The 22,712-nt window shown below is 41.0% G+C and overlaps 1 protein-coding gene across 33 annotated transcripts in view; it reads left to right on the top strand.

Annotated features, from left to right (window-relative positions):
- The window catches only part of SORBS1 (sorbin and SH3 domain containing 1), a 137,664-nt gene that overhangs the window by 61,567 nt on the left and 53,385 nt on the right, over positions 1-22,712 (top strand). For 20 of the 33 annotated variants that reach the window (XM_061565168.1, XM_061565164.1, XM_061565184.1 and 17 more), the window contains 10 exons: positions 664-806; positions 4,221-4,649; positions 6,320-6,536; positions 7,999-8,028; positions 11,455-11,669; positions 12,127-12,190; positions 13,917-13,991; positions 14,911-14,973; positions 17,825-17,887; positions 21,774-21,824. In XM_061565168.1, coding sequence (XP_061421152.1) covers positions 664-806; positions 4,221-4,649; positions 6,320-6,536; positions 7,999-8,028; positions 11,455-11,669; positions 12,127-12,190; positions 13,917-13,991; positions 14,911-14,973; positions 17,825-17,887; positions 21,774-21,824 — 1,350 coding nt within the window. The remainder of the gene's footprint in view (positions 1-663; positions 807-4,220; positions 4,650-6,319; positions 6,537-7,998; positions 8,029-11,454; positions 11,670-12,126; positions 12,191-13,916; positions 13,992-14,910; positions 14,974-17,824; positions 17,888-21,773; positions 21,825-22,712) is intronic. The other 13 variants (XM_061565165.1, XM_061565163.1, XM_061565166.1 and 10 more) reach the window with 13 other exon arrangements.

The raw sequence follows: 22,712 nt of genomic DNA on the forward strand, positions 1-22,712 counted from the left end.
CTCGTGTACCGTTCCGGCCTTCATAGGTGCTCGCTAACAGCACTTGCCTCTACGGGGGATCTTTGTCTTTGTACATGCGTACACTGTGGAGAGCGGCGTTGCAGTGGATTTTGCACACTGTGCTACAAAACCAGCCATCCAAGTACATTACCCAGACATGGCGAACATCGGAACTCATCCTGGACCTCCCCGAATTGAATTCACACTTAAATGAATACCTTCTGCAGTGTGCGAAACTCCAGGGTTTGGGATGCAAAGGTGGCTGGCTGGGTATGGTGCTGACTGTGCCTCTCCCGTAAGCCGTTCATTCCTTAATAGTCCTCGTTGGCAGCACTTGTCTTCACGTCTGTATCGGGGGAACTTTATCTTTATGTATGTATGTAGAACTTCTTTCGCACCGTACGTAGCCAACCGCGCTAACCGGAGGTGCGGGGGAAGGACGACACACTAACCACAAAAAACTGTTCTAAAGAAATTAGTTTTCAATCTAGATTTTAAAGGGCCATCGCTCCATCGGGTTCCTAATATTGGAAGGAAGAGCTTTCCAGACGGCCGCGAAAGGGCATCTGAAAGCATGTGATGCGGTGACCGTCTTGGTTCGATGGACAAGCCAAAAGCCGCTTCGAGGATGACCGGAGTTTGCGTACGTGTATGTGCACACAGTATCTGAGGCTGCATCATCCCCACCGGGTGAGAATGCTGACATCGGCCCCGTCAATGGAGACACATCTTCATCGCCCTTGGTGTCCAAGGGATTCCGCAGTGTGAAACCCAGCCTCGTCACGACCGAGAAAAAACACACGCAGGTACAGAGGGCACGCACGCCTTAACATTGCTTGACCGACATGGTGAAGTCCCGTTAATTTACCTCTCCAGTAACCTGGGAGGCATGGAGAAGCCCTCATCAAGCGGCGGATTGACACGAGGGATGTGCATATACAATTTTGTGCGAGGGTGGGTTTGCTTTTTTTAACTAAGAAAAGCTCATTTGTTGCAAAGACACATATGGTTCTCGGAATGTACTCTTGAGAATGGGTGTTTACGTGAGCACACGTAAGTATTTGTATATGTCTATTTTGTGTTCCCTTGTACCATAAACCATATTTATGATTGTCACATGAAACACGGCACATCTGCCGTGTATGTGATAAGTCGGAAAATATGTCCAACCACAGGTGTGCCAAATTAAACCTGAGCTATTCCAAACAGAGGTGAATCTGTCAGTGGAAACCCTTTGACATATTATGTACGGATATGACCGTTGAAACATGTTTTGTTTTAAACAAATACCAGTGCCGTTTCTTTCGCACTCTGTTTTTGGTTTCGGATACACAGCTACACCATTTCAGGCCCGATGAATTCTTAACAGTTGAAATTGAAAAATAGTTTCACAACAACATTTCACATTCGCTTTTGTATTTTGAGTAATATAAGGTGAACATTTGAACTCTGAAACTTGCATAAAAAGGTCAAGAATTACTTAGATAATTATCTACGAAAACGTTTTCAACTAAATGGTGAAGTCTTGTAACTTAAATTTTTTTTCAAAAGAAACTATACGTGTCAATGCTGTTGGATTTTTGTTTATGCTTTGCGGCTGTGATTGGATCTGCATTCCTCCATTGTATTATGGCATTTAGGATAATCAGTTTGCGATGAGTGCGATGTTTAATGAGATACTCCCTGGGATACAAGTAGGATAAACAGGAAATCTCAGTGGAAGGAAAGGACCACTAATTAAGCCAATAGGAAGCAATTAAAGGACGAGGTCTCCCTAAGAGCCACTGGATCTTAGCCGCTTGTGCACGGTCTTTTTGTTTTGAATGCAGCTTGTTCCGCTCACGCATTGAAGTCTTAAGAACAAAGTGTGCAAATGAACGGTGCTCGGTAAAGCATACAACATCTTAGTGGGATGATGAAGTATTGTAAGATAAAATCAATGTGTACCGAACGACACAAGGCCATAAATCGTAACATTCTAGTTACTCTTCTTGGTTCTTTCGGTAAAGTCACGTAGAAGGGAAGTAATAAAATAATAAAAATAAAACATAATAAAATAATTCTCACGACGTTTCGGCCACAACGCAAGCAGCCGTCCTCAGGTGAAGAACATGTCTGTCGATAAGACAGAGTCTAAATGACACGTCTTAGGCTTGGAGTGTCTATTTAAGCTGTCAACGCTCTCTTCCTCCTCCCTCACAGCTTAAATAGACACTCCAAGCCTAAGACGTGTCATTTAGACTCTGTCTTATCGACAGACATGTTCTTCACCTGAGGACGGCTGCTTGCGTTGTGGCCGAAACGTCGTGAGAATTATTTTATTATGTTTTATTTTTATTATTTTATTACTTCCCTTCTACGTGACTTTACCGACAGAACCAAGAAGATGAATCCCTGCAGTCACGAAAGCTTTAAATCGAAATTCTAGTTACTGTTAATTCCGGAATACTGTACACTACTTGTAGAGCAGTGCATTGTTAAATCTTGACTTAAAGCTTTTCATGACTGCAGGAATTCATATTCTTTGGGTCTTTCGGAAAAGTCAAGAACATGTCTACGTAAAGTCACGTGACTTTGCCGAAAGACCCAAAGAATACAGTGCTTTGTTAGTGTAGAAATGATCAACTGTTCTAAAGTGTTTCAACAAAGTGGAAACTTGTTTCACTTTGTTCAATGCATACATGCCTCGGTTTCATGTGATTGCCAAACTATCAACAGCAGTGATTTAGATCGATAAGTAAACCTGTTTTTTCTTAATAATTGAATGCCCCAAATTGTACAAAAAATATAATGCATTATATAAAGACTTATTCAAGGTGAAAGAGAGAGTGGTGGCTGTTTCTAAGAGGTGATGTAGATGTCACGACATTTAGCCTGTTGTACCTTATACTTAAGATGCACTCTCTTAATTTCGTATACAAATGGACAAAAAGATGCTAAATATTATTTCTACTTTATGTTGAGTTTGGTAATCCATTCGAAAGTATCGGGAGTTGCATTGCAGAGAGGGTTTCGCAGCTTCTGTATAAGCACGTGGTCGGTCATGTGATGAACAGGTTGCTTTTCACTTTCACAATGGGGGGGTGGCTCTTATCTGTCTGATTCAGAGTTGTTTTCGAGCTCTGTTGTTGAAATCAAAATAGTCCACTTTGTTTTCGCTCTCGCTCACAAACCCGACACCCAACTTTGAAAAGGGGGTGGAATTTGGAGTCATCCAACACCAAATAATAAATTGCATACTTGAACGAAGCAAATGTACCAAACATTTGTAATTTCTAAGGAATGTCAGTGAGGCAATGCTTTAAAACTGGGATGGAACGACAGCAATTTGTGTCTCTGCCAGTGAAATATCGCTCTGTTTACTCAATTTGAAATGTTAAAGATCATGTTTTCAATTTGAAAATACATTTTTGTACATTTCTGTATAAATTCGCATGCATCCATGCAGGGACATTTGGGGATGTTATGAAATTTCATAACTCAAGGATACTGTATTTGCATTTAAGTTCACATTTGTATGGAAATAGGATAACACTGCTCAACACACCTGGCATGTACACAATTGAATGTGTTTTTAGGGCTTGAGTTATATTTTACATTCTAGTTGTGATGTTAAAAAACAGAGATATGTGTGTTTTGAGAGGTCTGGCCTCGATATGTATGTATTATGAAAGAGGGATGTTGCCTGAATCGTCACCTATTATATACCTTGCCTTGTAAGGCAGCATTATTGACGATTGTGTTATAGGAAATGTATGAGGGAAAGTGGAATGCTAAGTTGTGGAATTTCCACCACTAAGAGAGTTTGGAATGTTTATTCGGGAGTCGGAACACAACAGTAAGTGGAGTATAGATTAATGTTATTTTAAAATATATCCCATGCATTATTAATATAACATAATTTGTAAAGAACAGCACTGTTCATTAAGAAATCACAAATTGAAGATACAGTAGTAAGACTGGACTTATAAAGGACATTTAAAAGAAACAAATTGTGCATGATTAAATGTTCTTGTTCCTTCATGATATGAACCATCACAAATCTGCATCGCTTAATTTGCTTAAGTACTGTGCTGCTATTTGGTGAAGGCTGTCAGTATACTTTCCTAATATTTACAATAGACGAAGTCCTTGTGATAATAAGACCCAGATTGCTCTAACCCATTGCAGGCATGCTAACTCGCAGGAGCTGTGTTTATCCTTTTTAATGGGTTCCACAGCCTGAAGATGGATCCTGCCTGAGCACAGATGCCACACATGACCCAGGCAGCGCTTTTGAGCAAACCTATAGCTCAGAGCACACAGCATCTGAGGAAATGGAGTCAGCTGGCAATCCTTCACCAGCGCTGCCCATCACAGAAAACATGTCTGACCTTCAGCCGCAAGATTTGAATTTTCCGAACCTCAATTACTTCATCCCCGTTCATTTGCCAAGAGACGGAAAGCCAGAACATTCATCTGCAGAGCCACCTGAGTTGGAGATGCACCCCGCTCGCCTTCAGCCTGGAGCCGTGGAGCGGGATGACGTCCTTGCGGAACAAAGCCAGTCCTGCAAGACTGTGCAAGACGATCAAGCCTCCAGCAGACCAGACATCGACCAGGCAACAACCCCAGACGAATGTGAAGAGTTGCTCACAACATCTTCGGATGTAATTATGAAAAGTTTACGGAACTACTTTATTTATCTAAAACACCGCTTGAAAAAAGATGGGATGCATGTTTAAGCAGCTTTGAGGCTGGCATGTCTGATTCATGATCTCCACATTTTCCTTTGAACGTGCATTATTTGGAAACTATTTTTTTCCTTTTTTCTCCTGAAAGACATTCCGTTTATGCTTTTGTATATGCTTGTTGTCCACTGCAGTATTGCTTTTATGTTTGAATATTGTTTTTTCTCATTTCTTTCTGTGGATTGATTTCATGTTCTAATTTAAATGCCATGCGCATGTCCTCATCAGTCATATCCTTGCGAACGGTGGGCATTAAAGTAACGTTCCCCTATTTAAGTTGTCACATTCGCAAGAATGATCACTCAAGGTTCTGGCAAAAATAATTATTGAAATCTGTGCCTTGCGAAGAGTCATGGCAAAACTCAGCCATTTAAAGTGCACAATAGCTGCAAGCACTTGCATTTTCATAGCAATAGCGCATGATTGACGTTTTGTCAACGGTAGCAGCTTTGCTGCCTGACTGGAGTGTTCTGTGATGATGACTAATGCCGCCGAGATGTAGTTACGGTGATCCGATTGTAACTCTTGCACGATAATGGCAGGCTCGATCAATGTGATGTTTTCTTTTGTGACTGAAAATTATTCACAAATATTTAAATACATGCAAAATCTACTTGTGGGCATTATTTGATTTCGTCACATAATATTTACATCAAATCAAATGATCTAGCTTGTGAATTCACAATACAGATGGGAGTCGTAGCGCTCACAAAAGGATATAACTGTTTTAAAGCCAAGCAATGCAAATTAAAACGCGGATGCAGATGTGGCATCACGCAGCATTGCTGGTAATATATTGTAATTAAAATCCATCCCGCATAGCATCCTTAATGTCATTATGGTAATATTAGAGCCATTTTTTCGCGGCACCAGTCATTCATATCAAAGGGCCTGTGACATCTTTCACATTTGGCAAAGTATTCATATCTTCCTTCGAGTGTTATTGTGCTGATTTACATCCTTGTGAATATTTATGTTCACGTCTTTTTTTTCCTGCATGGGACTTTTCATAGGTCCGTCAGTAATGTGGCTGTTTTACATGAAGATATTTCATTCTTAAATGAGTTAAAATTATGTCAAAATTAAGCAAATTAAGTACTTATTTCTGCATGGCATTACCATTTTCAAGCATTCTTCATTTCTGTTTGCAGAACACTACCTCACATTAAACTGTACTAGTCACCGCATGAGGCATACAGTATATAATCACATATTTCTATCACATACATTCAAATAAGTCAATTTATTATAGGATGAAATTGAATCGCTCAATGCAGATTTATTCCTCTCAAAGGTTTTAGTAAATTAGTTAACCGCCACTGCTTGGGTTTTAACACTTGTGCTTTGGTAACTCTCTTGACATATTTTCTGGGTTCTACCGTGTGCCGTACAACACACGAGCACAAGATGAACCCGAGAACACGTCAAAGAGTTTGACCTTAGCACCAATCCAGACCTCGTAATTGGACGCGAGACTCAACCGCTGTCCTACCCGCGCGCACTGCGCTCAACGTATTGGGCGGTTTCCACCACAGCGGGCCGATTGAAAGCGTTTTAAAGTGCAGCTGTGCCTCGTCGGTGCCCGGCAGACCGTCGTCAACGGCAGCGTGGGATCGTCCTCGGGACCCGATGGAGCCTCCGCGACGGACGGCGACCCGACCGGCACGCTCTCCGCGGGGCATCCCCCAGGCTCCGACAGCGACTCGCAGCGCTCCTTCTCGCCGACGGGCCGCGCTTCTGCCTACCCGTCCACCATGGCCGTCAACCCCACCATCGTGCTGCTGCAGCACAATCGCCTGATGGGAGGTGCGTATGGGAGGGATGGGTCGCGGGAATTGCCTCGCGAGGGGGGGGGGCCTGGATGCGGAGGAATGCCGACGTTTGTTGAATTTGCTTGACACTTTTTTTGCGATGCATGAAAGGCTTGCAAGGAGTTAACGGGGATGTGTGCCAGCGTCACGGTCTAAATGTTCAAATTATTTGCAAATTACCTAATTAGTTAAAACCGCATAGCAACGTTGCCCCCTAATATTAAAACTACTCCAGACTATACACATTTTTTAGACTTAGGCCCATGCCTTTTGTATTTCTTTTGGAATAATATATAACAATTACAACATATCACTATTTTGCGACTCATGCTTCTACACAACACCCTCTTAGAAATAGCAAGATCTTTTATTCTGTCAAAGTGGCTGCATAGATTAGATAATATTTAAATAATTAGTTTTACATATGCAATATATATATGTGCATGTGGTTGTTTACAAAATCTGTTCCTCTTATGTTATAAGTGAATAATGTGATTTGTGGTCGAGGACTGTCCTCTTATTTTCAAGATTGCGTACATCATTGGGCCTCATTGTTGAGCGCAAACTCTGTACATAAAGGACTGCGTAGCATTACGCTTCATGTAGGGTAAATGTACATTTAGTGTATAGCCCATATCATCATTCACCGCTGAATGACTTGAATATACAGCAGTACAAGAGAAGGACTGTGGATACTGCACAAAGCAACTGTATATACCATCGAGTGGAGTGAAACCCTAACCCTAGTTTAAAATAAACCATCTGTCATGGGTTTTGGTATTCGCATGTGTATTGCTAGGATGAACGTCTGACACGCAGTTACTCTTAAGGCCATGTGCCATCACAGTTGGCACAGATAGTGCATGATCAAGACACTGCACAAGAATGAAGTAATGCGGCAGTAAATGTCGCTTTCGGTACTGTGTTCTTCGGACATTCACACATAGCAGAGGTGTATACAGTTCATGCAATCGGTTACAATCAATAATAAGCAGGTTTAACGATCAAATGTGAACATGTCCGATAGTTGTTTAATCAGCAAATATATTTAATTAAAATATTTTCAAAAACAGTATAAACAGTGTTAAAATATATTATTTGGATCTTTCGGTGAAGTCACGTAGATGGGTTCAAAGAAAATAAAAGACTTGCATGGCTTCACAGTTCATGAAAGACGCATTGATTTTTGTGAACGTTGGTGCAGTATATTACTCTATTTAATGCATGATAAAAAAAACAAGTCAATATTTGGCACTAAAGCAAATTTTCAATTGCATTAGTTGCTCATTTACTACAGTATTCTCCCAATGTATTTTCTCATAGCATTTATTTTCACGTGGAAACGTACCACATTGAATTAACTGTTGTTACGTTTGCCTGTTGTATCTCAACTAACGACGTTATTTTGTCCCCTGTGCGTTTTGTGTTTCACTCTTGAACTTTGCTTTCACGCCCAGAGCAGCAAAAACGGCTGAGTAGGCTGTCAGGTAGGCCCAGGCTGGTAAGGCCATCCCTTGGCAAAGAGGTTATCGCTCCTGCGTGAAATCCCTGACCTGGATCAGGCCTCCCAGAATCCACTGGTATATACGCTAATTGTGAAGCTAAGTTATAATGGGGATTTGGGTTTAATGTTTGTACCACTTATGTTTCTTAATCCAATTTTTGTAGAAGTCTATTAATGTGTGTGGTAGGGTTGCCACCTCTACTGGTATCCCCAGGAAAATCCAAATTTTCTCGTGTATGTATGTTGAGCTTCTTTCGCACCATACGTAGCCAACCGTGCTAATCTGAGGTGCGGGGGAAGGACAACTTAAAGTAAACCGGTAGCTGTCCTGGTAAATCAGTAATTATAATTCCCATTTCTTTTTTTTTTATTCAATGATATGTCCTGGTTATTGTATACCTCAAAGGTGACAACCCTACCGTGTGGCCTGGGAGACCTGCTACGGTGGATTCTGTCGATCCATGGGGTCATTTCTTCCCAGGAGAGTTCCAGTCTTATTCCTTAACCCTGCAGTTCCCCGCATGCTTGCTGTGCAGCTACACAGAGGGTTGCTTTCAGAGTGTGGTGCACTTTTAGCCACTTGACCTGCACACGTGTATAATGCCAGTTTAATGACGGAATGGCTGAATGCCATGTTAGTTTCTTTGAAACAAACGATTGTTCAGTTAAATTGGAATACTTCATTTCTTATTTTGTCATTTTGCACTGAGAAACTGTGTAAATGAACATAACATAATTTAAAATCCATACTAAGTTGTTTTGTTCATTATATAAGTTAATGTAATGTTAATGCTTGGGATGTTTAGCATTCTGAATGCTTTATATATTTGGTACATTACATCTGGCAATTGTTCTTTTGTAAAGTAGATTAGTGATGATGATATTGCACTCCATCGGCCTTCAAGTTGAGGCTTAAAAACACTCAATTATAAAAACAGTAGCTCAAATGTTCCACCTTGAGGTGCCTTTAGATGCTCTCAGAAGCTGTGTTCAACAGACAGGTACAGTGGCATTTTGGAATGACGCAGTAATACGTTATGCCTGCTTCATTCTACTTGCACCAGGCAAACCACACCTATTTTTAGAGATGCCAAAAGGACATCAGTGTTATGCAGGATCTTTTAGCCTTGAGAATGTGCCCTTTCATTGTTCTCTTTGAACATGGGATAGTTGGGTGGAGGGGGGCATTGCTTGACTGAGCGGTACCAAAGCATCCCACGGTTAGTGGTGTTCCGTGGCTCGCGCTTGAGAAAAAGCAACAACATCTGCCGAGGGTTCTCCAGTGTCAGGTTATAACATGTGTGCAGGTGGATTCAATATGAAAGTGAATTGCGTTGGCAGTGGCTTCACCGCCACTTTCTCCACCAGACGGGTGCATGCAGCCCATGGTGTTTCCCAGGAGCTCGGTGCTGGTGCTTTATCACCACACTCTGCCCTGATGTTCCAATCATCAATTAGTCTACTTGCACGTGACAAGAAAACCCGAGGTGGACTTTGTTGTTTTCTCCTCAACCTGGAGGCAGGAGTTGCTACTGGATCTGTCCCTTTTTCTTTCCTCGTGGCACTACTTTCCTTCTTGCCGTGTGAGCACATGGTTTGGTCACTTCAAATACCCTCGCTCAAAGCTGGATGTCTCCATTGAGAACATTTGTCTTAAAATATTTATGGTGATCAATCCAAGTTGTGTGCTGACTGAAATGCGTTTTCACATGTATTTTGTGTGACAACTAATGTGTTCTTCATTGCAGCTTGTGGTTGTTGTTGTTGTTGCATTTTCCTCGTGTTATGTAAATAAATAGCGTTGAATGCATTTTATTTCCCAAAAACTAGATACTTTAAAAGCAAATTCATGAGACACATTTGACAATTAATATTCTAATGTAATTCATGTTAATTATCAGCCATCCATTGCTGGATGAAGGCCTGCTCGTGCATATTTACTATTACAAAACATCTATATAACAGAGTTACATAAAAGCTTGTACGGTTTTTAACATTTCAGAAAAGGGGAAGGTTTCTGTTGTGTAACTCTTGCAAGTAGCTTGCCTGTTATCTCGTACATCGACAGTGTAGATATTAATTTATTAAATTGAAACACAAGTACATACAGAGTAGTTACAATCATTAACTAAGAAAGTAACAGATCAAAGTTAACTGATTCATTTCAGCACATGTTTCCAAGGCCAATGACGCCCAGTGGGGATTTGGCTCCGTTGTTTCGTGGTTATCCTCTATATAAATCATGCAAACTCACTTAATATTTGCCAACTCTGCCAATTTAATCAGTCGTCTGCCTGTTTTCGAACGCCCGTTTACTGGATATAAATTTTTAAAATAAAAATCTCTCAACTTCTACTTTTAAAATTAGAAAAATCTGCACAGCTACAAAATACATCGTATGCAGTAAAAGGATTAGAAATTGGGATCCAACCGCTTACACTGGTTGTCTTGGCAGGTATATAATGCTGTACATCGTATGAGGCCCGAGTCCTTTTCCATAACGCATATTTCCATGTCACAGTTTCAAATGTGCCTATTAACTCAAGTGGCCTATTCACTTTTAGTATATTTTTTATATTATTGAAATATATACCTGTCAACTCCTTACCAGTGCCAATCTTATTACAGATCAATTCAGACCTTATTGGTCACCCCGTACCCTTATAAATGTCAACATTCTTCCTACAAAGTCCCATCACAAGGGAGAAACACAAACAAAATAGAGAAAAAATGTTGTTGCCCGTATCGCAACGGCTGTGCACCATATGGACCTGAAAACTGAATTTCCCTGCACAAGAATATGGGTAAACCGAATGGGTTGACAGGCATGCAAATAGCAAACTTAAAATTGATCATGGTTAAGCTGCCTGTTGTCATGGTTAAGCTGCCTGTTGCCACCTCACCACAAGATCCTAGCTCAAAATAAAAAGCTACACAGCAAATATTCCACACTTGTTGCCTCATTTAGTGTCAGCTCAACTATTGTACAACATCTCTTAATATCTGCGTACCTCTCACCCCGACTCCCATTATGCATGGGAGTTATAGGGCCCACAAAATACTCCTATTTACGTAACCTTATTCCTCATACGATTATCCGCATTTTCTTCCCCCCTGGTGGATAAGTGGAGCAAGATCGTGGCTATAGGATCTGCAATATTAGTTCATCGCATCAGCACAGATCAGAGGCGTTATGTTTTCAAACATACTTAGTCTCTGTGACCGAAAGTTCCGGAGTAAAACGTGCCAGCAGCGTGTGACGAGTCACAGTTAACTTAGTCTGTGCGCACAGCTGCACCGTTCGGAGGCACCTTGCTGTGGAGTGTTGAGTGCTGCGCGCGCATGTGCCCGAGTCTCCCCGCGGTGGGCGGCTTGTGTTGATGGAAGCCGCGCATTTTTTCCGACGCAGACGCGTCCTCCCCTACTCCCACGCCTTCACCCGTGCCGGACGCGGCGGGTCAGACGGGAGAGCGGGCGGGCGAGCACCCGCACGACCGCCGTGCCTACGAGCGCTACGCGGACGGGGAGCGCTGGGTGGCCGACGGCCGGCCCTCGGTGCGCGTCATCCGGCCGCCGGACTTCCCCGGCATTGGCGGCGTGGACGAGGCCGGCATTCCTCTCACTGTGAGGGCCGTGGCTGTGGCCGTGGGCACGCACAACGCCGGTTCGATCGTTGGCTTGCGAACATGTTTCTATTCAAGTTAGCGGCGGCGTCGTCGTCGTCGTCGTGACCGTTGCTTGAATATTGCTTGCTTATCCGTTCGCCATCAAGGGAGCGCTTCTGCTTACGTTTACACGCCCGCACTTGTGTAGTATATTTTTTGATGGCATCGTCATTATTGCTTGCTTATTCTGTATTGGCATGCGTGTTTCTGGTTACGTTGTTTGTACACACTTGCGCACCATTACAGATCGCATTATCATCGCCAGTGCTTTTAACAACGTGTTGTTTTCTCGGTTGTGCTGTACACCTATCATTATTTACACTACTTGAATGTATAATTTTGTTGGAGAATAAATTAATCAATAAAGTATACTACTGACATGCCCTTTTGCACTGCTACAATGTTGTCCCTTGCAGAGCACAGACCGGCCAAAGGACTGGTACAAAACTATGTTCAATCAGATCCACAAGGTTAATAAAGGTAAGTGTGATATACAAAATCTCAAATCTTAACTCGATGTGCCTTGGTGCAATGGTTAGCGCACTGAACTTGCAATCCAGAGGTCACCAGTTAATTCTCCATTTGTGTGTCTTTTGAAACAATGGACAAGTTTCTTAAATCTGTCCACCTCGCAGCATGAATGTCTACGCCTCAGTGAGTCGATCAGCAGGTTGTGTGTGGTGGGTTAAGTGCGAGTACTCCCAACTATTCTCAGATACCTGGACAGTGTAGAAGAGTAGGTTAAATATCCTCTAGGGAGACTGTCGCTCTTTCTAGTGGAGGCTCTTCCGCCAGCAGTGGCAAGGGCAAGCAGTTGCAGGCCTACACTTTTACCTTTTACAGTACTGCACAATGTTGACCACTGATGTCATGCTGATATTATAAATTAACAATAGTCAAGATGGCTGTTGTACTACATATCATGTACTATTCTTGGTTCTTTCGGTAAAGTCACGTAGAAGGGAAATAATAAAATACTAGAAAATATTATTTATTTTATCTATTGTTTTATATTTATATTATTTTACATATTGTTTTATATTTATATTATTTTATTATTTCCCTTCTACGTGACTTTACCGAAAGAACCAAGAATATGAATCCCTGCAGTCACGAAAGCTTTAAATCAGAATATCATGTACTCTTAAGCATTTTCATTGACAGGAGATAATACATAATGGTTTACCAAGATACGTTTCAAATTATAACCGTTGCTAACTTTTATCCCATGTTACAGCTGCAACAAGTTGTACGAAGGTCTAACTTACATTGAGACTTTGCATCTTTTGATGACATCTGTGCCAGTGAAATATAACTTTAAAAAACATATCCAGGCTCGACATTTTTTCTTTGACCTGCAGGGGTGTTAGTTGTGGCTTTGAAGTTAATAAACAAAGATAAAACTACATCGGAAGTAATTACGACTTAATGTATATTGGAGTGTTGGAATTTCATAGCCCAAATAATGCACCTTAAGATACTTTTGTTGTTCTCTGATTTCAGTTCACTTTTTAATTGAGTTACATGAATTATCTGCGTGTCATTCTGGCTTTCTTATGCACACTCATTTATCTGAGCAGCATTCCATCAGCTCCGTTCAATTCTCCTTACTCTTAAAGCTGAGTTGCCTGCAAACCAAAATAACTTTCTATGCACTCATCCTATGCCCATGCCGTTCAGTGAGTGACCATTACCACCTTTTTTTTTTGGTTAAAATTTAGAACGGCAAGATGTAGTGTACTTAACATACTACACTTCCACCATGAAAACATTCTCAAGTAGAGGGTAATTAGCTTTTGCTTTTTTACAACTATCCGTGATTTGAAATTATTTCTGTCATTGTCTTGAATCACCTCTATAGTACTTTTAAAAAGCCCTGCAGAGATACGACATTTTGTGCCTGTATAATATGTACCTAGTTGTAATTATGTGTGTCAAACTGTTTCCTAGTTCACATGCTGCATACTGGGCTTATGTAAAGCCATTTGGTTACCCTTTGTAGCCATTTCACTCACCTTTCCCAAACCTTACCTTGCCTTTTAATGGATATTTCCTTGACCTTTTCCATAGTTTTTTTCAGCCCTCTCCAAGCCTTTCTCCTACCTTTCCTCGGTGTTTTCCCTGCCCTTTCCTTGTCCTCTTCATGCCCTCTTTTTTTATTTTCCCCGTCCCCTCTCCCTGCTGTCCTGCTTCTGCTTCCTGGCAGAACCTTCCGACTGCAATCCCTACCTGCCTACCTATCGCTTCCCTGAAGAGAGGGCCCAACACAGTCACTGTCAAGGTACTGGCAGTCATCATGTGTGAAGCCATCTGGCCCTTTCTCGTTGCAGTGAATGGTCCATATCTAAAAGGAATTGAATTTGGTTTGTTTCGCATTTGGGGTGGGGTTTGGCATGTATAAATATATTTACGCAATGTAAGATAATTTCAGACAGCTGGATTGTACTTTATTTTCACAAGCAAGTTTTATTGCCTAAATATGATACTGTGATCGACACTGAAGTTTGGCTGAACACGTGCCAATAATGGAAATTATACATTCTCATGATTACACTTCATAAACTCAAGTATTGTTATTCATTCATACATGCTCGCCATGCTATGGTCATGTAATATCTAATTGACATCATGAATAACAAATAATTTGATTGCAAATAAAAACTATTGCCATGGCAGTTTCACATCTCTTTCTTCAGGTGCATGTGTGCCTGACTGGGCTACAGTGCATTATTCTGTTAATGTAAACAGGCTACCTTTTCTCTTGTTAATCAGCACATTCTATCATCACACGTAATTAACTTTTACCCCGTAACAATACATCGTAAAGTTGTGGAACTTATTCTAAATTGAATGTTGTATGCGACATGATTTGGCTGGTCCATACACACTCCGACTTTGTATAAACTATTAAATAAATAAAAACATCCTCATGATGTTTGAGGCGTAACAATTATTGTTGTTCATACCTCGTGGTTAATGTCCTGGCGATGTTTGTAGTGGCACGTCCAGTGTGCTTTTTTCAGTCTCGTGCCTACGTTGCTGCCTTACTCTTCCCCGCGTGTCCTGCACTCCCACCGACCTGTTTGCTTATTCATTTTCGCTCCCAACTTTCCCTCCCACCCTCCACTATCCCTCCACCCCAACCAAACTGCACTCAATGCCCCCCTCACCGCTTTACCCGCTGTCGTCCATGTCTGCAGAACTAAATGCATACAAACCCACATACATTTTTCCAGAGGGCACAGAAAAGCCTCCTGACCCAGGTACAGCAGCATTTGGCTGGTGTGCAGTAGCAGCAAGGGACCCTTGAAGTCTAACCCTGACCCGGCTCGGTGTGCAAGCAGTGTTCCACTGGGCAAATTCGCAAGTTAAACTGTACGCAGAACTTTTGAATAATACCTTTGTTACTACGTGAGGTGAAGAGATAAAAAAACAATAATGGGATTAATTCTAGATTTGAAGCTTTCGTGACTGCAATGATTCATATTCTTAGGTTTTTTTCGGTAAAGTCACGTGACTTTACCGAAAAAACCTAAGAATAATGGGATTATAAAACAACAAGGTGATTAATTGTCAGGTTCTTGGCAGTATTTAAATGCTCGATTTCAATCAAAAAGCAATGGGGACGATGAATCAGTCTCGTTATACGAGTCTTATCTTAATGACGGAGAGGCAATTTTGGCTCAGAATTAACATTAATATTCTTCGTAAAATTAACATATAAAGTGCTTAGTTTATACTTTTATTGAATTAAAGGTGTCTTACATTTGTTTGCCAACACCATGCTAGGCTGGGTTTCAATGCACCAGGCATGCATCTGAGACTCAGGGTCGTTGGTTTAAATGCCCCGCCTACTTGATTGCGCATTACACAGCACGTTATCCCTGAGCCACATGTCTGCAACTGAACATTAAATCGGCCATTCCACCCTTAGCAACGCTCGTCTATTGTTTTTATTTTGTAAAAGGTGAAATTTACGACGTGTAGTAATGCATGCGTACATCTCCTTTAAATCCTGGTAAATACAGAATGAATAAATACATGTCATTTGGTACAACAGGATTATATCGCAACATATGAAGCTGCTAACCATGATAGTTACAAGTAATCCTAATAAATAGTTGAGATTTTTTGTTTGTTATTACTGTGGTGATAATTTAATTTTTTTGGTTTTTCATTAGTTCTGCCTACAGTTCAATATATTGTGCCCATGTTTAGCTCATTCATGAGCCAAGATACTCATTGCTCAATCATAGTGGCGAGTTGTCACCACTGTAATGTTATAGTGTGTGCTGCTCGTTATCTTCGTATCAGGTATCTTGCCTTTTTATACAGAGTTGGGTAACAGCTCATAATAACAAGACTAGTTCATTGTGTCCCAAATTATATTCTAGGCACTAAAAAAATAACTACAAATATCACAAAATTATACATATCAGACCATATGTGAATAACTCCCAACTGTGGCAAAAGATTGTCCAAACATGCGGAATGCTAAAGTGGAGAAGCATACAAGAGCTTTGAGTATCTTCTGTGAACACATTCTGTGTGTGTTGCCACTAAATGCTTACTAATACAGACAGATCCACAGGTAATTGCATGCTTAATAAACGCGATCTTATTGACGCAAGCCATTGTGCTTTATAAAAAAATAAACTGAAGTTTTTATGCCCATTGAATTATTCTGTACCATCTTCATAAAATGCATATTTAGCTTGCAGAATTATTTTTGTAACGAAATTACCTCTTGCGTAACGTTACTGTATATATTAGTGAATGCGTCCATTTGTTTTTAAAGGTGTATCTTTTTTTAAACCATAGCCTGCGGTTTTGCAAAGTGTTGAGTAACATTTTGTCATGTGACATAATGTGTAGATGTTAATGTACAGTACATGGCACATGTCACAAGACAAATGCCATTATTGTTCTACCACTCCATGCTACAAGCTATGCCTAAGTGATCTGAGAAGACTTGAATTGATGACCTCTTTGGTCTGCCCGTAAGAATAGAAATGTATGCAACATAGTATAAAACCATCATCCCTACTCGCACATAAAAATTGGCTGCATATATTTTAACCTCACGAACAGTTTCCAAATTCCTTACTGTTCTTGGGCATGGCCATAATATGTTATGCTATATAGTACATATAAAATATCTAGCATTTATCTTTTTAACGAAAACATAGGTAATTAACAATTACATATTGCATGGTTTTGTTGACTACCACTCATGAAATGTTATACCATGCAGAGCCACTAATTAGAATAATTTGAGATCTACTGATTGACACTAACACAAACAAAAAGCATGTCATTAATCTGAACCCACTAACTATAAAATTACAGTTTTGGGGTAAGTATGTATATTTTTGATTTACATTGATTTGCTTTTGCACAACTGTATCTCATAGAACATTTGGACAATTTACTTTTCTCGCTTATACATATCAGCATCTGTTTGCTTGCCTATATGTGCATATTCAGGAGTTCATTGTCCATCCTCTGTAGACACACTTGCATAGAATAAGCCCGTGGTTTATTAATCTTATTGTTAAGCATAATGTATTCCAAGTATTCCCTAAAGTTTTCAAAGTATACTTTTAAACATGTTTCAGTAAGTTATGATTAATTATAAAACGAATTCACATTTAAGACGGGCATATTTTGTAAGGTGTTGTGTAATTTGCTTTTTACTTCAGAATAATAAAAATCATGCATTACAATATCATCTTTATATATCTGTGCATTTGAAAGTATATATCCATGGGCGAGCTTTTTATCCTATAGAGATATGAAATTTTCATTTCAACTTTCCAAATCGAATAGCATAGGAATGTCAGTCCCTAATCAGTGGTAAAATAAACTTATTTCACTTATTTTGTTTTACCTTTAGGCAACAAAAAAGTTAGTCTTCGCTTTACCCACGACCTACATCACAATTTACCTGTTTCATATGAATATTATTGACACTGCACGATCTCTGCTGTTTTATTTTGCAATATTTTAGTTTGGCTTTGCAGTCCTTTTTCCACATCCCTTTGTGTTGTCGGCCGCGTTTCCCTGTTTTTCTTCCTTCTCTCCATCCCTCTGCATCCCCCCACCGTCTTGTAGAGGAGAATCCCTACAGACCCACGTATGTCTTCTCTGAATTTGTTTCGCGCCTTAATCCAGAAGGTATCTGTGACATTTGCTTGTTTACTTCTCTTATCAAACCCTGGACTTGCCTTTTTTGTCCATCATTTTACTCACCCCTTGGTCTTTTTGTTTGTTTGTCTTCATTGACTGCTTTCTAAGATTACGCAAAGCACGGTTGTCATTTTTTTTCTCACCGCCTAGACATTTCAGAAAAAAATGTCGTTGCAGAGATATTTGTAATTTTCGTTACATTTCGTGACACAAGAAGAATAAAAATCCCACGGTGTAATCCTTCCTACTGTCAAAAGACGGCGCTGTGACCATTTGCTCTGTTTTTCACCAACGTCCTTTGCTATTGCAAGCATAGCAGTGTGCAATGCTCTTTTAATGGGAGTGGTCTCTGTCACTCGGCATACGGGAAAAATCCAGCGTATCTCGGGGTGGCTGGGTGGTTCGTTATTTTTTAAGGGAAATCTAAAATCTTTCTTCATGTATCACACTGGGGTATGGATTGAGAGAGGGGAAAACCAACCACCGCGTCCCGGAGCACTGATGAACAATGAGGCTCTATGCAGAGGGGGGTCAGCAGCCAGTCACGGGGGGAATATTTTCGACTTGTTTTTTTATATATACAGCCATGAACATGCTGTTGTATGTATTACGTTTGCTCGTTTCATTTTAAATCGCGCGTCATGTTAGGCCATGCGATAAGGCTTCTTTGACGAAATCTACGACTCCCATCCCCAGGGTTGCTGTACGCTTACAATGGTGGAATATGTGACTTGTGCATGTGTCTGAGTCACTGAAAGAGTGAAAGGTTTAAAGTGCAGCCTGGTAATTACTGGATTTGCTCACGCTACTGCTGGTGGAAAGGGTTCACAAGAGAGAGAGAGAGCCTTAGAGGGTATTTATGGCCTACTCTTCCATGCTGAAAATGAGGTTGAGCTTGAGTTGGTAAACAGTGCCATCGTGTGGTAGCGAATGACATAAACCAGGGTTATTTAGCTATGTTTAGGACCACCTTTAGTTGATCGGTATTTGGTTTCATTCAAGACAATTGGCCATACCTGGTGGTACGTCATATTAAATAAGACTATAGTTGCACATCTTTGGCTTGACATTGTTATTTTGTGTGGTGGGGGAGGCGATCAGCATCCTTTATATCTTCACGTCGAGGCTTGCGAGCCGTGAATTCCCAACGCCTGGCAAAATTTACAACTCTGACATATGAGCCTTTACATTGCGTATGCATCGCTGGCTACAATCTCAAGCGAGCCTTACATTTAAATGCTGCACTATATACACAGTAGTACTGGTAGGAACCACCTGGTTCCACCAGCCCACAGGGGATTATTGTGTCCGTCCGTCCGTCGTGCATCCAAAAATGGGAGGGATGGAGCTGGGTGGATAGGGGAGGGTGGGGAGGGGCTGGGTGGAGAGGGTGGGGCTGGGTGGGGGGTGGGAGGGGTGGGGCTGGGTGGGGAGGGGCTGGGTGGGGAAGGTGAGGAGGGGCTGGGTGGGGAGGGTTGGGCTGGGTGGGGGGTGGCAGGGGTGGGGCTGGGTGGGGAGGGGCTGGTCACCCCGTGGTGCCCTTATAAAACTCAACGTTTAACCTACTCACGCCGGCTTGTGCCCGCCCTCACAGTCGGGAATATTTGCGGAATACAGCACGCCGCCATTGGCCCTGGCCATTGACCGAGCAACCCAACGTTCCTACCAGCTCCCTCCGCAGGAATGTGTTTAAATATTCTTCCGAACCCGGCACTTTTCAGGGTCACCTGCTGCATTGGGATCTCCCAAAAGTACAAGAGCTGCCATGACAACCTCCCATTTGGGCCACGAGGGTCTCCTCATGTGGCTTTCTCTTGAGTAGTGCGAGGCACTTTGAGTGTCGAGTCGAGGTCAATTCAAGTGCAGTGTACATTTGTAAAATGTGTAATTTTTTTGGCATTATTTATTCATTTCTTTTGAGAAAGCACAAATAGTGCTGCTGGCAAGAATATATAGTTGTGGGTTGATTCGATTCCATGACGTCTTTGTGCGAAAACATATCTTTGTCCTGCCAAGCTGTGTCGCGTTATTGGTCACAAGAAGAAAGCCATTGTTAAATACGGGGCCCTAATCTGTTTGCAGTGCACCTCCAAAAACTAAGCATTTTTGTTTCTATTGATCACTTGTTATGTTGACGGCCTTTTCTTTGTACGCATAGTTGCCTGCATCCCTGAGATTTCAAAGGCATTGAGATGTGACCCTGACCGGATACCCCAGCACACATTCCTGTGTAGCATTTTGGGTTTGAGGTTGGGCTGTCGTCACTGGGCTAGAGGCAGGAAATAGATTTGTTGTTTCCACAGAGCAACCTGAAGAACACTTTGTCACTGGCTTAAGTGGACGGTAATCTTGCCTTCTCATTAAGACATTGTTGGTTTGTCTAATGCTGTGTGCTGTTATATGGTGATTATCATTTTGCCAGATTATGTTGCTGCGTTACCTTGATGATTATCGCTGAAAAACTCTTTTTCGGTACCAACAACATTCGGGTCCATAACAGCTGTGTAATTTTAAAATCGACTTTCCTCAGCCGTTGCTCACTGCTAATACCTGAAAATAGGATTATGAGGCCGATAGGTTTATAGAATGGATAGGTCTCGCATTGTATTGCGTCTTGCTTGGCATGATATCCGACGTTTCACTCCACATGATGGGAGCTTTCTTTAGGAACGACACTCAGTACAACTTGGAAACACATCAAAGAGTTATAGTAGCCCAGCCATAAAAAAAATCTACACTTTGTTATACAATGGATGTTTATGCAGTATATTTCAAAAATAACCATTTGGTGTTTCCATGTACAAGTAAAGTATGTTTTAGATTATTGGCCTTAGTCTACTGTCCTTCAAGACTCACGTCGTGGCATTTGCTTAAACATCCAAACTATGCACAAGTTTTTCCCTGCTGGCATTTGAACACATGCTGCTTTAAGTCTACAAGGAGAATACAGTAGTTGATAGACTATTAGATACTTTGTTTCTGATGTGGCGATACAGAACAGAAGGTGCTCTATTTGATTATTTTTCTACCCAGAGAGCTGTACTGCCCTGTAGAGTTTATTTAAGTTAAAACAGTTTAAACGAGACATGAGAATGAGTAGTGCATGGGAAGTAGACAAACCCACCCTTTTAACAAAACGCGTACAGCTACGTGAAAAAGTAGCCTCTGCATAGTATACTTTTGCTTTACAAGAAAACACCTCTGAGAAAGTAAATTCATGTTTATAAAGTGCTTGGCTAAAGCTGTAACCCTTAAATCCAAAGAATTTTCCTGCTGCTGTATGTCACTCTGAGTAGCGTTACATTTGCTGAGTGCAATACATTGCATGGGTATCTCAATATTTTACAACGCACGGCTGTGTTTGATGTGCACATAAATATTGTTCTAGGATGTCTCACTTTTAATGCGTTGTAAATCCAGCTGCTGGTATTTCATCCACCATTTGGGTCGCAAATTACAAGTACGGTAACAGCCCCAGGTGCGTACAAATAATTGTGTTGGGCTGGACATGCGCTCAATAATACTGGCACATAGCCACGCTCTCACCCAAATACGGGAAGATCACCGGTGCTAACAGTCGTGCCCTCCACTACAATACTGATATGAATTAATGGTGTGTTTTTTTTTATTGTTTTTAATAACAACTGAATGTGAGCCCGGTACAAAGCGCCGATCACAGAACGGAGGGGGAACAAAAATCACGCAAAAAATAGCCCAAGTTTGTCCCGATGGGGCATAATGAAGGGGACAGAATTGGGCTCGGTACCCCACCCAGATACGGGCCACTCACGAAGGCTTGAATGTGGAGGGACAATTCGTGGTGTTTTCATTCTTGTTGCTATTTTCACGGTTTATGTGATTTTTGTTGTTACAGAAGATGATGAAGTAGATGGTACCTTCACACCTCGGTCAGATGGTACGTCTGGTGGGTTTTAACCTGCATAAATATATTTTTGCATATGCCTTAATTACAGTATGTTTTACGTATTCCCTTAGGTATAATTGATTGTATTTTTTTTTACAAATGGAGACGTGAACATTATTAAATACGCGAAATTCATATACACGTAAAAAACAGGTGAAAGTGAAAAAATAATCAATGTGTTAATATAATTAATTAGTTTGTACGTTACAGTGGATAATTAATTTTGCCTGGTGCAGTTGCCTGCTTCATTTAACGATTATCCTGTTGAACATTGTGCAGCTAATGCATCGTTATATATCCCAAAACTTCATTTTCTTGCTGTCAATGTAATGTAATTAAAATATTATATTCTTATGTATTTGCTCATTTGCATATATTAGTGCGACATTTTCAATATCTATGCAAATGTAGATAATTTGCAATTCTACCTTTGGTGCTGACAGTGATATTGAGAATATGTTTCTGACCATGTGGCATGCGTGGAATTTGCTGCATATGTGGCACTTCTGTGATAGCTAAGCATGTGACAAGAGAGAGCTCAGGATGGATGTATTGTATGCATTTACAGATCACGATAATATTTTCAAACTTACCACTAACACCTTTTTATCCCATAGTGATACAAAAAAAATTTAATTTTGCAGAACACTTAGGTATTGGCCTGAACTGTGCTCTGCACGTTTCTTTATCGGCTGTCACATAGCAACTGTACCAGAAGGCTTGCCTTTACGGTCGATTGCTTGCAAATGCGCATCTGTCACCAGCCATTTTAAATGTGCCACATTTTGTTAATTTTCACTACTTTCACAAATGTAGGCCACTTTCCAATTTGTCACGCTTCAGCTCCTACATTTTAAATTTACTCAAAACTTAGCCGCGATGAGTTAA

The sequence above is a fragment of the Lethenteron reissneri genome, chromosome 34 (genome assembly GCF_015708825.2).
Source record: "Lethenteron reissneri isolate LAM-NWPU_2019-01 chromosome 34, ASM1570882v1, whole genome shotgun sequence".
Classification (NCBI taxonomy): Eukaryota; Metazoa; Chordata; class Hyperoartia; order Petromyzontiformes; family Petromyzontidae; genus Lethenteron; species Lethenteron reissneri.